This window comes from Poecilia reticulata, chromosome 7, assembly GCF_904066995.2.
Source record: "Poecilia reticulata chromosome 7, P_reticulata-male-v2, whole genome shotgun sequence".
In the NCBI taxonomy this organism is placed as follows: Eukaryota; Metazoa; Chordata; class Actinopteri; order Cyprinodontiformes; family Poeciliidae; genus Poecilia; species Poecilia reticulata.
This window is the reverse complement of record NC_088836.1, coordinates 1241152-1264426: the sequence shown is the minus strand read 5'-3', so window position 1 is coordinate 1264426 and position 23275 is coordinate 1241152. Positions and strand designations below refer to the sequence as shown.

Below are 23275 nucleotides of genomic sequence, written 5' to 3'. Positions count from 1 at the left end.
TTTTAGGGCTATTATCGTGAGAAAACCTCTACCCTTGTTCGAGAGTACGTGGAAGTTACGTCACTTTTAACTTGACGAGGTTGCGGTGCATTTGAAGATGCTGGTATATTATTTCATTTGCTAACCGTAAAAGATCGTTTCACCTATTAACATCTAGTATTGTCAACGCTCGTGCTTGTATTGTATCAATTATATTTGAACTTAACTGTGTAAAAAATAATATATTAAACTAGCAATAATGCGTTGCTAATTTTAGTTTTCCTTTCAGCATTTTCACGATTGAGCTCAGAATAGCACCGCTAACTACATAATTAAAACGAAAACATTTACTAAAATCAGCTGTTTTCCTTCAGTAATTCAGGAATGAAGCTACCTGTACAGTAGTCTGAGTGTCGTGAAAGCTGTAATGTCCGAGCTTGGAGTGGAAACGTGAATGCAACAAAAGTTTGGTCTTCAGAGTTGTGACAGCTACCACCATGGAGGAAAAACAAAGCAACGCCGACTTCTCACCAGGTACAGCTGAATGCCCTTACTGTTTTCATTAACATAGTGTTAAAATAAGAAAGTAAACTGGTCACGTCGTTTGTACTTCACCAAGTACCGTTAGATTGTTTACTTACTAAGGGACGACAGGATAAGACAGCTGTCTCAGCTAATGCTGTTTTACTTTCGCTGAAATTCATAAGGTTTTAATACTGGAAAATAGATAACGTTGAAAAGATAAACTTAATATGTGTGTCGCTTTTTAGCAGCTGGAGTCTGTTGAATTCAGGTCAGCTCATCAGAGAGCGGATGAAGTATAAAGTTAGACTGTAATCTAGTTCTTGCTTTATGAGGACAAAACAATATGAAATGGGCTGCATTCATAAGTCAGGCAGCTCAATTCAGTCTAATTTTTAGTACCAACGCTGAGAAGCTAGCCACCAAAATATATTTTTCTATGCAAATAGATAAACCATAAAGCAGTGCTTTAGCGTAAAAGGAGAATTATAGTTTTGTTTTTTATATCTTTATCCATGGATGGATGGATGCATGGATACCCGCTTTACTCTAACACCCCTGAAGAAATTCAGCAAAGTGAAGTTACCTACTTAGAAAATAGTTTGCAATGTAACCTCAGTATAGATACAGCTACTCTTACATCATCACCTATCATTACGTCCTCCACAGTGGATAGAGCATGTAGGGTGATGTGTGTGTTTTCTCTCATGTGTGTTGTTTCAGTTTTTCATGAGCCCATTTCTCTTCTCAGACCCCGGAGGAGCAGCAGCAGCAGGTCATGAGCCGGAGAAAATAACCAGCCACCAGCTGACCGAACAGAGCCGCTTTGCTTTTGCTGCTCTGTGCGCCGTTTCGGTGGGCCAGCTGTTTTCTGGGTCTGAAAACAGGTGGGGAGGAGATGCTATCTGAGCATGACAGTCCTGTTTACTGTAATGAGAGTTTCTTCTTTATCTGTAGTGCGTTTAGGGAGCAGTACCTGCAGGACTTGGTCCAGTGGCTGGGTCTGGATCAGTCGGTGATGCCAGTCATGGGGGCTTTCCTCTCAGGTCTGGGCTCTGAGGGCACAGACACCTTCCTCTCCATCCTACAGGCTGATCCGCTGGTGGCTGCTGGAGTCATGCCCATCATACAGGTGCTTGACTTTCAAATAAGCAAGAATCCTTTACTATATTAACATAATCTCACATGGGAAAAGCATTTCCGCAATATTTTATTTAGAGATTTTCTTACAGTTCTGCTCACTGTACATGTTGGCAGCAGAAACTCAGCTGTTTGTTCAGCTTTGTTTGTCACAGTACCAGTTATTTTAATGTTTTTTAATTAACGCTCTTCCTTGGCAGAGTTTGGTAACAGATGCCTTGATTTTAAAAAATACAACAAAAAATGTACAATAACTGCTTATTGCTTTTATTCAGAAACAGAAAGAAATAGTTATCCCTTCGGCTGCTATGATAATACGACCCAAAAACAATCAATTTATGTAAAAAAAACAAAACAAGGTTTCTGAGAATTAGCACAAACACAACAGCTGATTATTACATATGTAATAAAAACATTGTGTTAATGAGAATCGGAGATGGAGACCAGAAATCTTGGGCCCCCTGACAAAAAATTAGATTGGGTCCCCCTGCGCAGCTGCTACAATTTTTTGAGCCTATTTGACCCATAAAAAGCGTCACAATTTTAAAGGCCTGCATCTGCCTTGCTTTCTTTGGTTCAATTCTGATACTAGCACAATATTTACTGCTCATGAATTTAACATCCAACAGTCCACATCCAGTATGCAAGTAAGTTCCTTAATTTTTTTTCTATTAGTTTTAGATACTGAAACGTCTCTCCCCATGAGCAACAGTCAAAAGCAACGTGCAACTGTAGTTGCACGTTGCAACTACAGTTATGTACACATAAAGCTGGATTGCTTTATGTGTACATAAAGCAATCCAGACTTCTCAAAAATTCTATGTAGTTGCATTTTATTCAAGCTGCAGTACATAACTTTAATAAAAAATATGTTTTCTCCATATTTGTTAAAGCTGTCACCATGTCGTAGCAGTTTATGAGACAGATAATCTGTGAAAACAATCAATCTCCTCCATCTCCTTCCTGAATTACTATTACTGGTTAAAGTAATGCACCGTTCTGACCAAAACAACCAATCAGAACCAGTAGGACGTTCTTAGCACTGTGAATTAGCCTCATTCACTCACTGCTAAATGTGCTAATGGTGAAGAAACAACTTATCATTACAAGAAACCGTTTATCTGCCGTCATTGGTAGCTATGCTAACTAAACTGAGCATTCACACTTTGAATCTGCACAGCTCTGTGCTATGCTAGAAAAAGAAAAATTCACATATAAGCGGCTTAAAGTCCAGAAAACACGGTATATGAAAAAAAAATCGAAATGCTCTCTGGTATTGTTCAGGTGGCCGGACCAAATGTGGAGGCGAGCCGGATCCGGCCCGCAGGCCGTAGTTTGGGGACCACTGCCTTAATTCATCAAATACTAGTGAAATGGAGGCGAACAGTAGTTTGTAGTTAAGCTAATTATGCTAAATGGTTGATAATCTCTCACAGTCTGCCCACCTCTCATGGACCAAAACTAGGTTATAAATTAACACTCTTGCCTTTTTCTTTCTCTCCCTCTGTTTTGTTTTTGAAAACCAGATTTTATAACTTTTCTTAGCAGCATAGTAACTGGCACAGTCGTTTGGTGGCAGCTGTATTTAGCTGCAGCTTCTACTGACTGCAGCTGAACAGTGTCACAGTCTAGCTCTCCAAACAGGAACAAACCATTTCATGCAGATCCAGGGGGTTCAGGGCAAAAACGGATGTGTGTTTTTTGGTCTGGGAGATGGTAACATTACCTTTTTATTGCTAAAAACAATCTTTGAAAATACAATATGATAAATTTTGTATTTGACAGGATCCCAATTTTTTAATTTTATTTCTATGAACAAAATACAAATAATTAAAATGTGGAGGACCCCCTGCTTGTCAGGGCCCCTAGAATTGTCATCACTTTTCACCCCTTTATCGCGTCCCTGACTGCACTGGTTGCCATTCTGTGAGAGCATGCTCCTCCTGTCTGTACGTCGCCAATAAAATGGTTAAAAGCATCCATCCATCCATCCATCCATCCATCCATCCATCCATCCATCCATCCATCCATCCATCCATCCATCCATCCATCCATCCATCCATCCATCCATCCATCCATCCATCCATCCATCCATCCATCCATCCATCCATTTTCTTCCGCTTATCCGGGGTCGGGTCGCGGGGGCAGCAGCTTCAGAAGGGAGGCCCAGACTTCCCTCTCCCCAGCCACTTCTTCCAGCTCCTCCGGGGGAATCCCAAGGCGTTCCCAGGCCAGCCCAAAGACATAGTCCCTCCAGCGTGTCCTGGGTCTTCCCCGAGGCCTCCTCCCGGTGGGACGTGCCCGGAACACCTCACCAGGGAGGCGTCCAGGAGGCATCCTGACCAGATGCCCGAGCCACCTCAACTCTCGACGTGGAGGAGCAGCAGCTCTACTCTGAGTCCCTCCCAGATGACCGAGCTTCTCACCCCATCCCTAAGGGAGAGGCCACCCTGCGAAGGAAACCCATTTCGGCCGCTTGTATCCGTGATCTCGTTCTTTCGGTCATGGCCCAAAGCTCATGACTATAGATGAGGGTGGGAACATAGATCGACCGGTAAATCAAGAGCTTTGCTTTTTGACTCAGCTCTCTTTTCACCACGACGGACCGGTACAGCGCCCGCTTCACAGCAGACACTACCCTAATCCACCTGTCGATCTCCCGCTCCCTTCTTCCCTCATTTGTGAACAAGATCCCCCTGACCCGGAGAAGGCACTCTACCCTTTTCCGGCTCAAGACCAGGGCCTCGGATTTGAAGGCACTGAGCCGCATCCCGGCCGCTTCACACTCTGCTGCGAACCGCTCCAGTGAGAGCTGCAGATCACGTTCCGATGAAGCCAACAGGACCACATCATCCGCAAAAAGCAGAGATGCGATCCTAAGGCCACCAAAACGGATCCCCTCAACACCTCGGCTGCGCCTAGAAATTCTGTCCATAAAAGTAATGAACAGAATCGGTGACAAAGGGCAGCCTTGGCAGAGTCCAACTCTCACCGGAAACGAGCCCGACTTACTGCCGGCAATGCGGACCAGACTCTGACACCGGTCATACAGGGACCTGACAGCCCGTATCAAAGGGCCCGGTACCCCATACTCCCGGAGAACCCCCCACAAGGCCTCCCGAGGGACACGGTCGAACGCCTTCTCCAAGTCCACAAAACACATATAGACTGGTTGGGCGAACTCCCATGCACCCTCCAGGACCCTGCTGAGGGTGTAGAACTGGTCCAGTGTTCCACGACCAGGATGAAAACCACACTGCTCTTCCTGAATCCGAGGTTCGACTATCCGACGGACCCTCCTCTCCAGGACCCCTGAATAGACCTTACCAGGGAGGCTTAAGAGTGTGACCCCCCTGTAATTGGAGCACACCCTCCGGTCCCCCTTTTTAAACAGGGGGACCACCACCCCAGTCTGCCAATCCAGGGGAACTGCCCCCGATGTCCATGCGATATTGCAGAGTCGCATATGTATCATATTTTGAAGAGATATGTAAACGTTATCATAGCGACCAGAGTCAGAGAGTGGTCGAGAGGAGATGAGTAGAGCTTGTGAGTGTTAGGTCTGGTTTAGATGGCAAGATTTAAGAATTATCGGCCGATTCTCCAAACCTCTGTGACCACAAAGCTGATAAAAGTACAACAGGTTCGATCGGTTCGTGTTCAGCCACATGGCAGAGGCAACACACCACACGAACCGATTCCAGTCACGAACATCCCGATTCCAGAGGATAATCCAGTAAAACCCCCAACATAGCGGGAATTTAGAATGACCAAACACGGATGACGATGTAGAAGCAATAGTGATAGTTTGTGGAGTCATTACGTCTTTTTAAGAGATAAAAGACGTAACAAAAAGAAAAGGCGGTGGATAAAAGACGACGGAGCAGCCGCTCTATTTGCTGCACTATGATTTGGAGGTGACTGTTTTTTCATAGTTAACATTTTTAACTGAATAAACATAATAATGACCTTTAGATTTAATAATAAACATTTCCACATATCATCTCCTATATCCACCGGACTCTCAGTTGCTCGATATGTCAGCTGTTTGGGATTCCCCTGTGTTCCTACGTCACCGCACTTTCTGATTGGCTACCTGTCACATTCAGCAGGTTGTATTCTCGTTCCCAGTCAGGGAAAACCCCACAGGCTGCGATAAAAGGGCCAAGACAACCCAAATTGGGCATATGCAGGCTTTAGCGGGAACACCAACATGCAGAAGCCTTATCTGACGGTTCAACCCCCATCCCTCCCGGGCCGCCGCAAAATGTTCAAGTCTTGACCGGTCCTCGCGGTAATAAAAAGGTTGGGGACCACTGATGTAAACAATGACATGCAGGGGTTAAGCACAACCCACATAAGGAGGCCTTAGTTCTTGATGTGGCCGTCGCAGGTTCGATTCCCGGCCTGGTGAGCTTTGCTGCATGTCTTCCCGCTACTCTCATTGCCCACCTTCCTATCTTAGCACTTTCAAATCAAGGCCACTAGAACCAAAATGATAACGTTGTTTTGAGACCATTTTCAACTAATCAAATGGTACTAGCATAACAATTCAAATCAATGAACTTTAATTTGTAAGGAACGTTTAACAGTGGAACTGGAAGACATTTTAAATATCTAAAATAAATAAACAAAATTACAGAAACAACAAATAAAATGGAACCTGAAGTCTCTGTAAATGAAGCTGAACTTCAGGAACAGATGTAGTTGAGACCAAAACAGCAGACTGAAACTTTTATCATCCAGTCTTTGGTAGAAAGAGAGAAAAGAGGAAAGCAATAAATCATGCAAATGGAAATTATGGCGTTTGTTTTATTTTATCATGTGATCAATTGACTTATTGCTTATTGCAAACAGAAAACAAAGATGGCGGTTGCATTTATTCCTCCACCTGTTCTAACCAGCTCTGTCCTCCCTCTCCAGGATCTGGTGTCTTTATCTGTCAAAGATGGTAATATAAAACATCATGTTGACAGGTTTTTATTTATTTATTAATTTTTTTAAATGTCTTTTAAACGGATGACTTGTTGTGCCTGTCAGGTCAATATGATGCCAGAGCGAGAGTCCTGATCCGGCATGTGAGCTGTTTGCTGCGAGTGTCTCCTCAGCAGCTGGAGGAGTATGAGGAGACGCTGGGAGAGAGGCTGAGGGAGGCAGGAGAGGAGAGCGAGTAAGCTGCATAGAAACATTTCACTCAAAGCTGTTTTCATTTGCAAAACACATATAGTGTTTATTAATTCTGATGGCAGTAAGACAGCACTGTGGTGTAAGCAGGGAGACGTTATTCGGAGACTACAGGAGCCGCCTGGTTTCCTTTAACTCACTCAGCTCATCTGTCTGATTCCAACCAGAGAGGAGTCGTCCCGCCGCCGGAGGAGAGAACGAGGACGAAAGCTGAGACGCTACCTCCTGATTGGTTTGGCCACCGTGGGGGGAGGGACTGTGATCGGTGATTGCTCCTGTTCTTCAGAGGAACAACCAGGCTTTTAGGAAAATAAAGCTGATGTGAAGACTATCCTGTGTTTTGTGTTGTGTAACTTTTTCTCCCAGGTGTGACAGGTGGACTGGCGGCTCCGCTGGTAGCAGCCGGGGCCGGTGCCTTGCTGGGGGCCGGAGGGGCCGCGGCTCTGGGCTCAGCTGCTGGTATTGCTATAATGGCCTCTCTGTTTGGAGCTGCTGGAGCTGGACTGACCGGTAACTGACTGAGCTTGTCTCACTACTTCCATCTTCAGCATGATTTATATTAGTTTTTATCCTGATTTCCATGTGTCCTCTCTGCAGGATATAAAATGAATAAGTGTGTTGGGGCTATAGAAGAGTTTGAATTTCGACCAATGAGCTCTGGGAAGCATCTGCACCTGACCATTGCTGTGACCGGTTGGCTCTGCAGTGGGAAATACAGTGAGTGAGCCTCCAGTCAACTTTGATTTCCTGTCAGGCTGCACTTCACATCCTTACAGATTAGAGCCAGTCTGCAGAACTCTAGATGCTTATTATATCCCCTCATATGTTTGTTTTTATTTTAAGGAAGCCAGACTTCAGATGTTTTAAAGAAAACAGTTTGTTTTTCAGCATTTGTTTTGGAATTCTTTATTTGGACCTTTGTGATTCATTTTGAGGTCCAGTTCCTGGCTGTGAGCTATTGAACAGCTTGATGAAAGTGAGATGTCTAATAAAGCACAACTCATAATGTGTACATTAGGGCTGAAACTAACGACTATTGTAGTTTAGTTTAGTTTAGTTTAGTTTAGTTTAGTTTAGTTTAGTTTAGTTTAGTTTAGTTAAGTTTAGTTTAGTTTAGTTTAGTTTAATCTATTGAGTATTCTGATGATTATTCAGTTAATCAGATAAAAACTGGCACATTCTGCAGGTTTTTCATTTGAGCCTTTTTAATATTAGAAATGGACTAAAAGATTCAAATGAACACATAATTCAGTTCCTTTTGTTGTTTACAGAATTTAAACAGAATTTTTGGAGCTAAGCTATACCGTTTTTGGTGGAACATATTTACAGACAGGATTTTTCTTATCTTAAATGTAAAATGTATATATTTTTGTAAGGTTTTGGCTTATTTCCTGCTGATTAAGTTGTTCTTTCAGCAATTGGCCTTTTTTGAGGCTGTATGCTCCAGCTAATGATTAATTAATTACTAAATAACGTGACAGTTATTTAATAAATCAATTTATCTGAATAATCGTTTCACCCCTGGTATGTGCTCAGTACAAAATATAATAAAAACTGAGTAACTTAAAAATATTAAATCTTGTTGACTAACCTCACCAGATATCATCTTGTATTACATTGTAAGTTCAGTGACATTGATTCATCTGTCATATTTAAACTTTAATACAGTTAGAGACACAACAAATAATTATAGGAAGTGAACAGAAACACATGGACTTTGATTTTTTATTGATTCATTTTTACCTTGAACTTAAAAGCTCATTGTTATCTATTACATTGTTCTAGAAAGTTCCAAGAGGAAATTAGCATAAATAATAGAGGCATTTAATACACAAAATGTTTTTGAACTGCAACAACAGCTATTTTTGCATGTGTAGCTAAGCAGAAAACATGGAATAAATTCCTCTCTTACATAAAAGCGAGCAGCTCTTTCACTAAAACGCACTCAGTCACAAACTCATTGAATGGTTGCAAAAACACTCAGCATTGAAGAGCCACTCAGACGTCCCCTATAAACAAAATGTGCCTGCTGCGTTCAGGTTCGTTCCAGGCCCCATGGTCCAGCCTGGGGGAATGTGGTGAGCAGTACTGCCTGGTGTGGGAGTCGCACTTCCTCCGGGACCTGGGCTCCGCCATGACCTCTCTGCTGGACGGGCTGGTCAGCATGGTGGCTCAGGAAGCCCTGAAGTACACCGTGCTCTCAGGTACCGGCAGATCTCCAGTCAGTTCTGAAGAAAACCTGCTCCTGATTTGGTCCTGAATCCATTTGACTATATTTGTGACTGTCTCTTCATCAGGCATCGTGACGGCTCTGACGTGGCCCGCATCTTTGCTAGCAGCGGCCAGCGTCATCGACAACCCCTGGTGTGTTTGTCTGAACCGCTCGGCTGAGGTGGGCAAACACCTGGCTCAGGTGCTGAGGAGCAGGCAGCAGGTAGGCCCACCTGTCATCCTCTCAGGACTCAGTCTAAGCAGCTGTACAGCTGTCGTGAGGTAAAGGGGTGAAAAGTGATGACAATTCTAGGGGCCCTGACCAGCAGGGGGTCCTCCACAGTTTAATTATTTGTATTTTGTTCATAGAAATAAAATTAAAAAATCGGGATCCTGTCAAATACAAAATTTATCATATTGTATTTTCAAAGATTGTTTTTAGCAGTAAAAAGGTAATGTTACCATCTCCCAGACCAAAAAACACACATCCGTTTTTGCCCTGAACCCCCTGGATCTGCATGAAATGGTTTGTTCCTGTTTGGAGAGCTAGACTGTGACACTGTTCAGCTGCAGTCAGTAGAAGCTGCAGCTAAATACAGCTGCCACCAAACGACTGTGCCAGTTACTATGCTGCTAAGAAAAGTTATAAAATCTGGTTTTCAAAAACAAAACAGAGGGAGAGAAAGAAAAAGGCAAGAGTGTTAATTTATAACCTAGTTTTGGTCCATGAGAGGTGGGCAGACTGTGAGAGATTATCAACCATTTAGCATAATTAGCTTAACTACAAACTACTGTTCGCCTCCATTTCACTAGCATTTGATGAATTAAGGCAGTGGTCCCCAAACTACGGCCTGCGGGCCAGATCCGGCTCGCCTCCACATTTGGTCCGGCCACCTGAACAATACCAGAGAGCATTTCGATTTTTTTTTCATATACCGTGTTTTCTGGACTTTAAGCCGCTTATATGTGAATTTTTCTTTTTCTAGCATAGCACAGAGCTGTGCAGATTCAAAGTGTGAATGCTCAGTTTAGTTAGCATAGCTACCAATGACGGCAGATAAACGGTTTCTTGTAACGATAAGTTGTTTCTTCACCATTAGCACATTTAGCAGTGAGTGAATGAGGCTAATTCACAGTGCTAAGAACGTCCTACTGGTTCTGATTGGTTGTTTTGGTCAGAACGGTGCATTACTTTAACCAGTAATAGTAATTCAGGAAGGAGATGGAGGAGATTGATTGTTTTCACAGATTATTTGTCTCATAAACTGCTACGACATGGTGACAGCTTTAACAAATATGGAGAAAACATATTTTTTATTAAAGTTATGTACTGCAGCTTGAATAAAATGCAACTACAAAGAATTTTTGAGAAGTCTGGATTGCTTTATGTACACATAAAGCAATCCAGCTTTATGTGTACATAACTGTAGTTGCAACGTGCAACTACAGTTGCACGTTGCTTTTGACTGTTGCTCATGGGGAGAGACGTTTCAGTATCTAAAACTAATAGAAAAAAATTTAAGGAACTTACTTGCATACTGGATGTGGACTGTTGGATGTTAAATTCATGAGCAGTAAATATTGTGCTAGTATCAGAATTGAACCAAAGAAAGCAAGGCAGATGCAGGCCTTTAAAATTGTGACGCTTTTTATGGGTCAAATAGACTCAAAAAATTGTAGCAGCTGCCCAGGGGGACCCAATCTAATTTTTTGTCAGGGGGCCCAAGATTTCTGGCGGCGCCCCTGACAGCTGTCATATAATTGTTTTAGTTGGCAAATTAAACATTGCTGTTTCTGTCCTTTCTGTCAGAAACTTGAATGTTGCTAAATTACTGCATCCATCTTCTATCCACTGAGTTTGTCATTTATTTTTTAATCTGGTGTCTTTTAGCATTTGATTCTTCAAATCGTTGGCAGTTTGTTTTGTTTTGTTTTTCTTAGCATATTTTTTATGTTTGGTAAATATAATAAAACATTTGGCAGCTCTGTGATCAACTTTAATTCTGAATGACTTTTTACAAATTATTACTGTTTGAAATCCGTAAAATCTTTTTCTCACTTCAAAAACAGTTTATCAAGTATTTTTATCTAGTTTCTGGTGAAAATATCTTTGTCCATTAGAAATAAGACAAAACTTTTGTTGTCTCATTTTTAAACTCTTTTCCATCCATTTCGTCTTTTCCATCAGATTATTTTTAAATCAAATTAAACTCCACTGGGCTGAGAGAAGCAGCTTTTTCATCTTTCTCTGTTGATGGTGGTTGTTGCTTGTGTGCCACTTTTACAAGTGTAACAGAAATATACAAATACAAAGGTTCAGACTGGAACCATTAAAAAAAAGTGATTAGCTGCGTTAAAAAATGTGCGTTTAATAATCTAACATAAAAAAGTCTCAGCCTTAGAAAATATACATAGCAACTAAGATAAAAATACTCATGAATTGTTCATGTAAAATAGTTACTTGGAGAATGAACTGTCTTTTCTGGCCGTATTTAAAGGGGAAGCGGCCCGTCAGCCTCATAGGTTTCAGTCTTGGAGCCCGAGTCATCTACTACTGTCTGCAGGAGCTTGCTAGTGATAAAGGTACCTTATCAGGGTCTGTCATTTAATCAACTTCAGTGCTACTGTTTAAAGTGGAAGCAGAGGTAAATGCAGAGCATTTCTCCAACCCTCAGGTAGTGAAGGAGTGGTAGAGGATGTGGTCCTCCTCGGGGCTCCTGTTGACGGCTCTGAGAAGTCCTGGGAGAGAATGGTCAGGGTGGTGGCAGGAAGAATAGTCAACGGGTACTGCAGGTAAACTCATGATCTCTAATGATTAGGAGCCTCTTTTATAAAGCGTGCGTATGTACAAAAAAATGTGTGGTGCCATATTTTATGCACAAGTTGGCATGTATAAAAATTTATGTAAATATATGCAAACTTTTGACCCGCTGTGAAAATGTGCAGCAGCCACGCAAACTTTTTCTGTGGACAATATCAAACTACGAAGCGTCAAAATTCCCTTAAATAGACTGAAATCGGACTAAATTCAGTGTTTTTTAGACCAAGAAGCTCATGTAATATTTTATTGTTTAAAGTTAATGATAAAACTGAACATTTATCCTCAGACAATAACATAACACACGTACACAAAATAAATCAAAGGATGTGAAAACCTCACTAGAATGTAAACAGTACTCTTCCTCAGTTTTTGCTCTGAAGCTCATGAAATGCATCTGTGGGGTAATTTCATTCTCACTAAAAAAGAAAATAGGTTTGGATGAACAGATTAACTCCAAACAGGCTTGATTATTTTTTAGGTGATCACACAATCACACGTACATAAGTAGCTGTGCAAAGGTGAGCTAAGTAAATGTTGAGTGTTTTGGCTCTGATGGAGAACATCGTCAATGGAAGGATTCAGAGGGAGTGATTGATCAGAGATCATAGTTATCTTCTGTTAATGATGGTTTATTAGCGTTTAGATTAATTGATTGATCCAGATTGATCATCCTGGAGCTCTGAGCAAAACTTAAAGAAGCAGCTGTGCGGTACCGGTACCGGTGAATGAGCCTTTATGGACAGAAACCGTCTCTATTCTGTAAATGTACAATTTATGCACATATTTCTCTATTTAGAATAAACGTCCACATTCCCACTCACCGTACAGGACTTTCTGACGCGATGTCTGTCTTTAAATCCCAGCTGAATACTCTGCTGTTCAAACAGACTTTTGCACTTGAATCTCTTTATAATTTTTTTTTATTTGGAATTTTTTCTTTAAAAATGTTTTTTTTTTTTTTTTTTGTGAAGTGGCCTCATGTGCCCTGCCCTGAAAGCACATTTTAAATAACAATATATAATTTTTGTTATCATAAATACTTGTACTGCTACAAGCAAGGACTGTTGCTATGGTTATCGCTTCAGGCAGACTCCCGGGTATTTATACTAATGTGCACATGTATTTAAGGGTGGCGACAGGACGGACCAGCAGTTGTGTTCTATTTCTCGCAAATTGGGATTTATAGATTTATAAATGCTCACAGCTTTATACATCAAAAAAAAAATTTGTGTGCTGCACTTTTCTAAATTTGTCCGTACGCCAAGTTTTAGTGTGAAAACTGCACACTCTTTTATACATGAGGCCCAGATGTCTACAGTTTGTACAGGCCGTGTTTGTAGGAGTTTTCTTCTACTAAAAATCTGTGGCAGTGGATCAGTAAATGACTTTCTGAATCCTCCGCCCGTCAGAGGCGACTGGCTCCTGGGGTTCCTGTACCGAAGCTCAGCTGCACAGCTGTCTGTCGCTGGGCTGCAGCCAATCAACATCCAGGACCACCGCATAATTAATGTGGACCTCTCATCTGTGGTAAGCTTTCACGCAGTTAGAATAGCTAAAAGAAAAACAAACTAGACAACAGTCTGGCATAATTTCTCTTTTATTTAACAAAAAATGTTTAGACTACTTGAGAGATCTCATAGATTGTAAATTGGTTTTATCATTAGATTATAAGCTAATCATAACTCACTTCATTTTTAGATTTATGTAAGATGTGTCTTTAGATGAGGCATCTTGCATGTCAATCTGAGAAACAATGAGAGCAGTTTTAATAAAAAAGAGAGAGACTGTTCATGGAGTTCTAACAAACATTAATCTGCTGGTTTGAAACAAACATGACATTACGAGTGTCAGGACTTTAACATTTATATATAAGAAATAAATAAGATTAATTTTAACTAATAGTTTTGACCTTTTATACACTGAGCACAGAGAATTACATGTTCATCCCCAGATGATTAAATAAGGACAGAACTCAACTCAACTCATTCTATCTTTATGCAATACAACACTGAATTTTACACCATCTGCCCCAAAACAGACACAATGCAAAACAGGAGAAGATCAAAATTTAAACTCTTATTTCATATACATCACAGGACTGATAAAAATCCACTTCCTTTCTTTATTTTTACACCCACAGAAGACGCATTTGTACAAACATACAGCAGAAACAGTGTGACAGCAGCTTCATGAAAAAGTTTCAACAAACATTAGTCTTATTGGTTTGAACCCAGCACAAGTACCACACATTTAATTAACATTATATTCTGGGATCAATAAAAGTAGAAATCATTATGTAATGATTATTAATCTAAATAGGAATGGTTTGGTGTAGACCTTTTGGCCCGGGAGCAAAACTGGCAAATTTAGACTACTAGTGGGCCACAAAATGTATTAAATTAAAAATACAAAATAGGTTACTGTGATATTTTCTTTTGTTTTACCTGCTCAACAGTAAACATTTCTTTAAATGAAATCTGACTGTTGCCTTAGTAGAAGAAAATGTAAAAATTTTTGGTCATCAATTGTTTTCTGTTTTTTTGGTCAAATTTTGACCATTCGTGACTTGTGGCCAGGGGCCGAATAAAATCCTTTCAAGGGCCACAAATAACCCCTGTGTAGTATGATAAAAACCTGAATTTTTAAACAGTTTGTGTAAATATCTGGTTTCAGCTGTATATGCATGTAAGTAATTTGTGCCAAAGTCAAAACTAAGAAAACGTCTGCGTGATGTCTTGCCAGGTGAAAGGCCACTTGGACTACATGCGTCAGATGGACACCATCTTGGTGGCAGTGGGAGTTCCCACCAAAGAAGTGGCAGGGGCTTCATTTGTTCTTCCTCAGTCTGTAAGAGCAACTCAGAAGCCTGTGGACGATCTGGACCGTGCCGAAGAGCAGCATCAAGCGAGCGAGACTCAGAATCCTGCTGAGAAAGACAAAACGTCGTCACAAGAGAGCGCAGACTGGAGGGATGAGACAGAGGACATGGGCGATGGCTGGGACATTCCTGACATCACAGATCTGCTAGACTCGCTGAATGAGACAGAACCAAATGATGGAGTCTCAGTTCTAAACAATGTTTCCCCTAACAACGCCACATCCTCTAATTTCATTGCTCAGAACAGCAGAGAGGAGGCTGAGCCAGATGATGAGCAGATATCCTGGAGCTGGAATGACACACACTGGACTGCAGATCACTTACACAAATAAAAACCTGGAGAAGAGCGAGTTCCAGGACCAGCTCTGCTGCTCTCAGGTTATTCTATGCAACACATAAGCTTCTGCAGTGGAAAGGCATTTCTGTTGTTGACAGAGAAAACACGTGCCATACATGCATATGGCAGCTTTAGAAATTGAATTAACTACCTTGTTTTGCTACTTAATGTACGGATAATTTAATCAAAATTTTGCAACACAATGTTTTTTATGAACTGTAAAGGTGATTCATATTTTTCTCCTGTGAGACCAAGTACCCGTACAATAGTTTAGTTTGCTGGTTAAGCAGATGCTACATGATTGGAGGAAACTCTCATCCTCCTTATTTTACATGTAGCCTGGTTGCTATTTATCTTTGGCCTTGAAAGGAATGTCATGCATCATTTATTAGCAAGTGAAGTTAGTTTTATAAAAGTATTCACGATCCATAAATTTATTTCTCATTCTCATACGTTCTTGCCCGATATTTTAATACTTTATATGATATGCTACAAAAAGTAGGGCATATTAGTGAAGCAATAGAAAAGGACACAGTTTTAGATTAAATTAGGAGGTGCTTCTTGTGTTGGAGCATCACATAAAACCCCAATGAAATATACAGAAATATTAAAGTTCAAGGGGCGTGAATACTTTTGCAAACCACTATATTTTTAGTTTGGTAAAATTCAGCTCCTTGTTCAACGCTTCGCTCCGTCCAGAGGGTCTGGACCCTCGGCTAAATAATTACTTCCTGGAGGCGTGGCTTCTGTTGAGCTTTTTATTTTTACCCAACTGACGTAATGTGCCAGTTGGATGCTAAGAAGCTTACCAGAAATTGTTTGCATTGTAAACAACCATCCTCCACTGTGAAGAGAGAAGAACTGATCTGACCAAGGCGGCTGGTTATGTTAAATATTCATCACTGACTGAACTGCTTCCTTCACGTCCTCTGCTGCCCTTGCTAAAACTACAGGCAGAGCACAATCTAAAACTGAGCAGAAGATCAACAGCATTGTTTTCCAAAATGTTCTAGAAAAAACAAAGAGCTGGGAAAGTTGAAAATTTGATAGAGATATTTTGTAGATTAATTTCAGACATTTTCTAGAAAAAAAAGGAAATGAATGAGTCCAAAAATCAAAAATGTTTGACTTTTTGAAAATTTCTGTTTCAAAAATTGGAATTTCTTGAAAATGTATGAGAGTAACAAATTTCAGGGTTTTTTTTCTAGAAAATGCTCAACTTTTCAAACTAAGTTTTTTTTTCTAGAAATTTTCTGAGATCTGAAAATTTCTGAGTTTGTTCCACTTTTGGAGCTCTGAGATGAGAAGTGAGATGAGAGTAGGTTTGAGCGGAGCAGCGTAGGAAGGCCACAGGCAGGCTGCATACTGCCACTGACAGCTAATGCAGCCTCAACTCTGGGATTAAACTAAATGTTAAACAATGTGTTGCTTCTTCTGTCCTTCCAACAAACACTTTCAGGAAGTTGTGTTCATGTGTATTAAATCTGATTTTCTCTGTCCTGTCAAATATAAATTATTACTGAGCATCAGTACTTACCAATGGCCAGTCTTTCCTCTGTAATCCCTCAGTCACTAACTGGCTGTGCTTCCACAGTGATTCAGTCCAGGTTGTCCACCTGGTTGGGAAGAAGCAGAGGCAACTCTATCCCAGCGTGTTCGGCGTCCAGCAGGTTGACGCCGTCCGTGGCAGTGACTGCTGGGTGTGCAGGGTCGGAGGCCAGAGGCGAGGTCGGGTTGCTGGCCATGTTGGGCTCCCCTGAGTTGCGCAAAGAGATGGAGAGAGCCGGCGAGGGTCTCCTGGGTGACCGTGATGAACAGCAGGGCAGGAGTTTAGCCAGAGCTCGCTTGAAGTCCCTCATGAACAGCGGGTAGATGATGGGGTTTATGGTGCTGTTACAGTAGCCAAGCCAGGTGATGGCATCAAACAGCGCAAGTGGGACACACTCACACACTGCCTGGAGGAAGACACAGGATTTCCTGGCATCACAACGTAGCAATAGGAGGTTAAGTTTCTTTACAAAATATGTAGGAGATATGAAAAATAAATAGAAAAAAAATGATCGAGACTGTTTCTTCTCATGGAACATTGAGTTATATTAACCTTGTCGATGTTTAAATACTTTTAAGATGTGACTTGTAAGAAGCAGGCAGTAGTGTAAAACAGTGGAAGAAACAAAAGGTTTCTGAAGCACACCTGGACCAAAGCAGAAACTAGAGTAAATCACAAACCTAACTACAGTTTAATCTGTGCAGCTTTTGTTTGAATGAGTGAAAAAAGCTGTATATCTTTGACTCAAGCATTTTAAACTGACAACTTTTTGCACCCATATTTGACAAAAACTTTGACATCATTTTACCAATTAAACAAATGTGAGTATTCTTTGATGTTATGTTTCTAGCACACATTTCTAATGCATTTCGTTTTAAGGAAGCAATGGATTGTGGGAGGAGGCCCAGGACACGCTGGAGGGACGATGTCTCAGCTGGCCTGGGAACGCCTTGGGGTTCCTGGAGGAGCTGGAGGAAGTGGCTGGCGACCCGACGATGGATGGATGGATGGATGGATGGATGGATGGATGGATGGATGGATGGATGGATGGATGGATGGATGGATGGATGGATGGATGGATGGATGGATGGATGGATGGATGGATGGATGGATGGATGGATGGATCCTAAGAAAGTTGATTGAATAAAAAAACTTTTTAAGGAAATTTTGAGCCGAGTAAAGTTTTTGATCATTTCGCTCTGAACTGTGTCACAATACCCAGCATGCACTGCAATGGGCAAGCTTGAGTTTCAGGTGAAAGATACTGAATGATTAAGTTCATATGTGCATAAAATCTGGAAAATTAAAAATTATTAAATATAATTAAAAATAATTTTTTGAAACCATCACGTTTTATTAATTAAATCTCCAGTTTAAAAATGACATTTCCTGTGGTGAAAGGCCATAATGTTCCAAAATGTTACAAACTGAAGTTGATCATACTGAATTTTAAAAAAATCTGACAGTTTGTGAACCAGATTTGTCATAAACAAGCTCACTGCTTATTAGCTCTTAGCTCCATATCTTTTGACATGTGATTGCTTGGATCATTGATTTTGAAGGTTTAGACAGAAACGATGAAGGAGACAGCTGTTAGAGGAGAGCTTCCAATACTATCAAGATGAGACAAGGAGGCGGTGGGAATGAGACAGAAGGGGGTGTGTGTTTCACACACCACATTGAGTGTGAAAAGAAAGGAGAGCGCAGACACAGTCAAGTCTCTGCAGCTCTATGTTGCACAGAGGGAGAGGCAAGAGGGCACAGATGGTAAATCAAAATGACTGGATCAGCTTGAAAAACAGAACAGAAGTGTCATTACTAATATAGATTAAGCTGCATATTGACATTTATTCAGTCTCAAAGAGCAATTCATGCCACTTCCTTGTTTATTATGAGTACATTCAGTCTAATCAAAATGATTTGTTTCAACAATTTGAAAATTGTAAATGGTCCTTTAGTGGGCTGCTAACTTGGCTTTAAATGAGTCAGATATACAGAGCTGAAATGCCAATCTATTTCCTTGTTGGCTTGGCAAGGCTGACGCCAAGGCTGGCCAACACAAAAACAGACCAGTATCCCAGTGTTTTTTCACTCTGTCTTCCTAGTGCATTTATTTTTCATACTTGTCATGCTTGCAAAATAATTGGTGATAAAAATCACTGAATCATACAGAATCACTGAATCGAAAGTGTTGCAAATGTTTGTAGCAAAACTGTTAAAATCCTGCATGTGCGTGGGAGAGGACTAAAGCTTTAGGGTTGCAGTACTGTGTCAGCCAGCGGTCAGGTACTCATACTGACCTGAGCCATGTTTGTGATGAAAAAGGGTAACCAGGCGCTGAAGAAAAGTCCCAGAAGGACTCCTAGTGTGAGGCTGGCCTTCAGTGCCCTCCGACCCTGCTTGTGAGCAAGACGGCGCTCACTGGTCACAGACAGCTAAGGACATCAGGGAGTGACAGAAAAACGGTAGATAAAGAAGTACAAATACAATTCACAACTACTTTTAATGCTGCCACCATAGATGAAGTGTTAGACAATAAATAATAAAAATTAGCTTACAGGTCTTGCATGCCATAGACCTGTAAGTCTTGACTGGTCCGCGGTAATAGGTTGGGGACCACTGCTCTACAGCATAAAGAAAAGTGTTGCAGTTTTGTCTTTAAACTCAGAAAAGAACGAATAATAACGTCTTTACTACCTCTGTCCTTCAAATCTGGACAAAGCAGACTTACACTTCCACTGGATGGAGATGCGACATTTAGATAACAGCTTTTAGAAGCAACACAGTGAGTCTCTTTGGGTGAAGCTACTGTATACATTTTTCCCTCTAGCTATTTCAAAAAAGGAGAATTATTCAGTAAGTTATTTTTAAATGTTCAAGATTGCAGTGCAACCAAGCAACTTCTTGTCCTTCCTTAAGATTTACGTAATGATTTTTTTTGTCTCTATAAATGTCTTCAGCTAGGAAACCTTTGCACTACATAACCAGCTCCTATTGTGACTAGCTAGTCAGGTGTCTTTTCCTTTAAACTTCAACAAACCTTCATGCAGTATTCATCTTGGCAGAGTTTCAGTTTCATTGTTCTCTTACCAGTGCATTTTGAGACATGGCAGGTCCTTGATGACCGCAGTCACATCCAACCTGCTGAATTGACCCGGCAGCAACTCTGGGCGAAGGAGGCCGGGAAGGTTCTCCAAAGGACGGATGAGGGTGAGGAGGGTGGCTCAATGCCGCAACTCTCTTTGCTTGTCTCCGTGCTGCCAGAAGGATCCGGCAATAGGTGAAGCAAATGGCGCTGGAGGGCAAAAAGAAGGTAAGCACGGATGCCACCAGGGCAAAGGGCAGGGTCACCCGCAGGCGGCACTGAAAGGACGCACCTCCCATTGGTGACTGCTGGAAGTAGGAGTCTGGGTATTGCTTTTCATGGAAGGAACTGATGTTACCAAGGCTGACTTGAGGAATTAGTGAGTTTTCATCCCCATGACCCAGACTGTGCCAGTTCATCTTAATGGGAAGGAAGGAGGCCAGGGCTGCCAGACTCCAAGCTGCCCCAACCAAAAGTAGAGCCCGGGGTGGGGTCATCCTCTGCTTGTAGCGTAGCGGCGAAATGATGAAGAGGTAGCGGTCCAGGCTAATCACACACAGGTTCAGGATGGATGCGCTGCAGCACATGACGTCGAAGCAAAGCCAAACCGGGCAAAAGGCAGGCCACAGCACCCAAGAGCCACACAGCATGTTGAGCATGGCTGGGGGCATGACCACCAACGCCACCATCAGGTCGGAGAAGAACAGAGACACCAGGAAGCAGTTGGAGGTGCAGCGCAAAGAGCGGTGGGCAAACACCAAAGCAATGAGCAGGATGTTGCCACAGACAGTCATAAAGATGATGGCAGTCAACATGAAGGCCAACAACCAGGGGCCGCTGCCCGTGATGTTCCAGTCACTGGAAACTAGAGAGCTGCCGTTGGAACTGCCCACAGAGGCAGATAGGTGAGAGTCGGTCATGGTGGATGCAGTGATCCAGGAATCAGCCTCTAAGGGTCACTCCCCAGGCACTCCTCAATGTTCCCAACTGGATCTCCTTTCTGGCCTAAGCTCACACCTCAAAACGTTACCACAGAGGTCTTGTTATCAAAATCCACCCAACTTCTCCTCTCCATGGGTTAACGTCTCCACATTGGCAGGAATCCCTTGTAGTGGAGTGGGCTCACTCTGCAGAGACCAAACTGAAATCCCCCAAACTGTTTGCCTCATCTCTCCATCCTGGCCGGCATGTCCTTCCTTCATCCACAGCTGAGAGCCAGAATGAGCTCTTCAGTAGCTGACAGAGGGTTTTTAAGCTGCATGTCACAATGATGACAGGCACTGGAGGAAGGCACAAAGAGAGATAAGCCTTTACTTCGCACATAAAAGCAGTGCCAGAGACATGACCCACTAAGGATGGAGAGAGATCCTCGTAAACGCACCTCAGAGAAACAGACTCGGCCAGCTTTTGTAAGTCTTTCACTGAGCAGAAGCTCTTACTCTCTCAATCACAAGTCCTTTTAATCTGGGAAACAGAGAAACAAAAATCTGTAATAAATAGACACAAAAAAGCTGCAGCAGTCATTACCAAGCAAGGCTGTGTTCAGAAGTGCTCTACAGGTATCATGGTCCTTGTAAAAGTGCCGCATCCCTTTGCCTCTGGTAATCCCTGAGGCGGCCACTTCAGCGTGTTTCCCAGTCGAAGCGCACGGCTACTGAGAGCGAGCGTGTCCAACATGGAGCTGTTAATGCATAACCATGCACAATCACAGCCCAGATATGCTAATTCTGCATCATAGGAACTGTGTGGGTGGCCTTTCTCCTTGTTTGGTTCTGGTGTTTTTATCTGTTTCAATAAAAATATGCGTATTTTTGTAAAGCCTTATTAAAATCTAATATGTTCTCTTAAAGTTGCTGCAACAGGATTTTTTTTCTGGCTTTCTGGATTTAGTTTCTATATGGAAACATTTTAAAAATACCAGAACAGAATCAGATACTCTGTTTTTGTTTTATTGTTGTTTTTTTACACCAATAGTACTCAATAGATCAATAGTATGTTTTTCTTAGTGTGCTTTTTGGAGCTATAAGTGATTAAAAAGTGATTTTGCAGCTTGAATATATTTTTTAGATCTGTATTTTATCAGATCCTTTAATTTTAACCGTTATTCTCTGAACTAAAACATTCTGCTGTATGTCTGGTTATAAGCTTAGACTCCTCATTGGGCTGGAAGAGGAATCTCTGCCCATTTTTTTATTATTTTGTGTCCTCAAACACGTTTTCTTCACAGAATATCCTTGTATTTAGTCCCAACTCTTAATTCTTTCTCCCTGACATGTCTGCTGTGTTCCTTGGTTTTCAGGCTGTTTGTTCATGAATGTTCTCTAACAACCTTCAGGCTTTCACAGAACAGCTGAATTATGGGGACGTTAAATCACACAGTTTACTGATGTGACTTCTGAAAGCAACTGGTGGAACAGGATCATATACAGAAATATCAAAGTGGGACTGCAAATACCTGCCACACTTTTCAGATTTTTTAATTATTATAAAACATTTGGAACACCAATTTTTCCCTACTTTGTGTTGATCTACCATATAAAATCCCAACAAAATACCTTTGAAATTTGTAACGTGGCATAACGTGTAAAAGGTCACAGGGTGTGAATCCTTTCAAAAGGCTTCACTCTCTACAGGTTAAATATTTATTTCCAGATAAATAATTGCCTGTTTTAAATATTATTTGCTCAATTTTATATAAAATGTTCCAATAGTCCATAACTTATTTAAATGTACATTATTTAAAATGGTCTTATACAAAATGGAGTGTTGTAATCTTAATTGAATACATTTTTACCTTTACAAATACCGTTACTTAACTTCAACACTACACAAAACATAGTGTAATCTTGATATTTTGTTAATAATGGCCACTTTTATTTTGGTGACCTTTTCTCGTTTTGTTATTTAGCCTGATTTTTATGACTGGTGGGCATCTCTGGTCGCAGCCAGGCTGTGGCTCCACATCCTGTCTTCACGTTTTCTGCGGACGGCCCTCACAGGCCTGTTCTTCTGTGGAGCTTTTTTTAGAAACATTCTGTGACTCTGCTAAAAAATGCAATCACAATGTATTCACTCAGATACACCTTCTACATTAATGTTCTTTTAAAGCAAGAATCACCAAACGTAAACATTTTTGATAAGGAAATGAAGTGGATTTTGTAACTACTGATAAATGAAGAACATTTTCTATTTTACACATACATTTTTCCATTCCAGTGATTCTTAAAACTGTTAATATAGAAACTGATTTTTTTTTTGCTTCCTGACAAAATTGCAATAATGCTTACACTTAACTATTACTGCATATCAATCCAGCAGTTAACACACAAGATAATGCTAGATCCACGATTCTAATGGCAACTTGAAACTGACTGATCAACATTATTCAGCTGCTGCAAAGCCTCTGTCCTCCATCAAAGCCCACTGCCTTATGGGACAACAGTTTCAAAAGTAAAAACTTTACAAAACAGAGGAATTTAACCTCCACCTGTTACTAACCTTGTTTTACTGAACAAAAACACAACTGATCAAAAATTTGACCTGATCCATACCTTCTTTAACATTTGCTC

At 41.3% G+C, this 23275-nt stretch overlaps 2 protein-coding genes across 4 annotated transcripts; one reads left to right on the top strand and one right to left on the bottom strand.

Moving 5' to 3' along the window:
* Positions 1 to 302: 302 nt before the first annotated feature.
* tmco4 (transmembrane and coiled-coil domains 4) lies at positions 303 to 17457 on the top strand. Of its 2 annotated transcripts, XM_081608560.1 has the most exons (15): positions 303 to 513; positions 1253 to 1388; positions 1459 to 1633; positions 6565 to 6592; positions 6682 to 6811; positions 6993 to 7090; positions 7192 to 7335; positions 7423 to 7542; positions 8865 to 9029; positions 9123 to 9259; positions 11535 to 11619; positions 11712 to 11829; positions 13267 to 13384; positions 14600 to 15113; positions 16667 to 17457. In XM_081608560.1, the coding sequence occupies exons 1-14, from the start codon at positions 477 to 479 to the stop codon at positions 15065 to 15067; spliced, it is 1959 nt and encodes a 652-aa protein (XP_081464686.1). In that variant the 5' UTR covers positions 303 to 476; the 3' UTR covers positions 15068 to 15113; positions 16667 to 17457. The 2 variants fall into 2 exon arrangements, with proteins under 2 accessions (XP_081464686.1, XP_081464685.1); XM_081608559.1 differs by having other exon boundaries at positions 304 to 513; positions 14600 to 17457.
* Positions 13835 to 23242, bottom strand: htr6 (5-hydroxytryptamine (serotonin) receptor 6). 2 transcript variants are annotated; one of them, XM_017305955.2, is made up of 5 exons: positions 21088 to 23242; positions 19712 to 20986; positions 18922 to 19056; positions 16610 to 17027; positions 13835 to 14783 (listed from the first exon to the last, which is right to left on the bottom strand). In XM_017305955.2, the coding sequence occupies exons 2-4, from the start codon at positions 20624 to 20626 to the stop codon at positions 16671 to 16673; spliced, it is 1407 nt and encodes a 468-aa protein (XP_017161444.1). In that variant the 5' UTR covers positions 20627 to 20986; positions 21088 to 23242; the 3' UTR covers positions 13835 to 14783; positions 16610 to 16670. The 2 variants fall into 2 exon arrangements, with proteins under 2 accessions (XP_017161444.1, XP_017161445.1); XM_017305956.2 differs by having other exon boundaries at positions 13835 to 14780; positions 19712 to 23242.
* Between the last annotated feature and the right edge of the window lie 33 nt (positions 23243 to 23275).

Excerpts from the sequence above, each read along its gene's own strand:
- tmco4 (XM_081608560.1), top strand. The coding sequence starts at position 477 with ATGGAGGAAAAACAAAGCAACGCCGACTTCTCACCAG. Across the intron at positions 9,030-9,122 it reads GAAGTACACCGTGCTCTCAG|GCATCGTGACGGCTCTGACG; the intron begins GTACCGGCAGAT and ends TCTCTTCATCAG. Across the intron at positions 9,260-11,534 it reads TGCTGAGGAGCAGGCAGCAG|GGGAAGCGGCCCGTCAGCCT; the intron begins GTAGGCCCACCT and ends CCGTATTTAAAG.
- htr6 (XM_017305956.2), bottom strand. The coding sequence starts at position 20,626 with ATGACCGACTCTCACCTATCTGCCTCTGTGGGCAGTTCCAACGGCAGC. Across the intron at positions 19,057-19,711 it reads CCATGTCTCAAAATGCACTG|CTGTCTGTGACCAGTGAGCG; the intron begins GTAAGAGAACAA and ends TGATGTCCTTAG. Across the intron at positions 17,028-18,921 it reads TCATCACAAACATGGCTCAG|GCAGTGTGTGAGTGTGTCCC; the intron begins GTCAGTATGAGT and ends GTCTTCCTCCAG.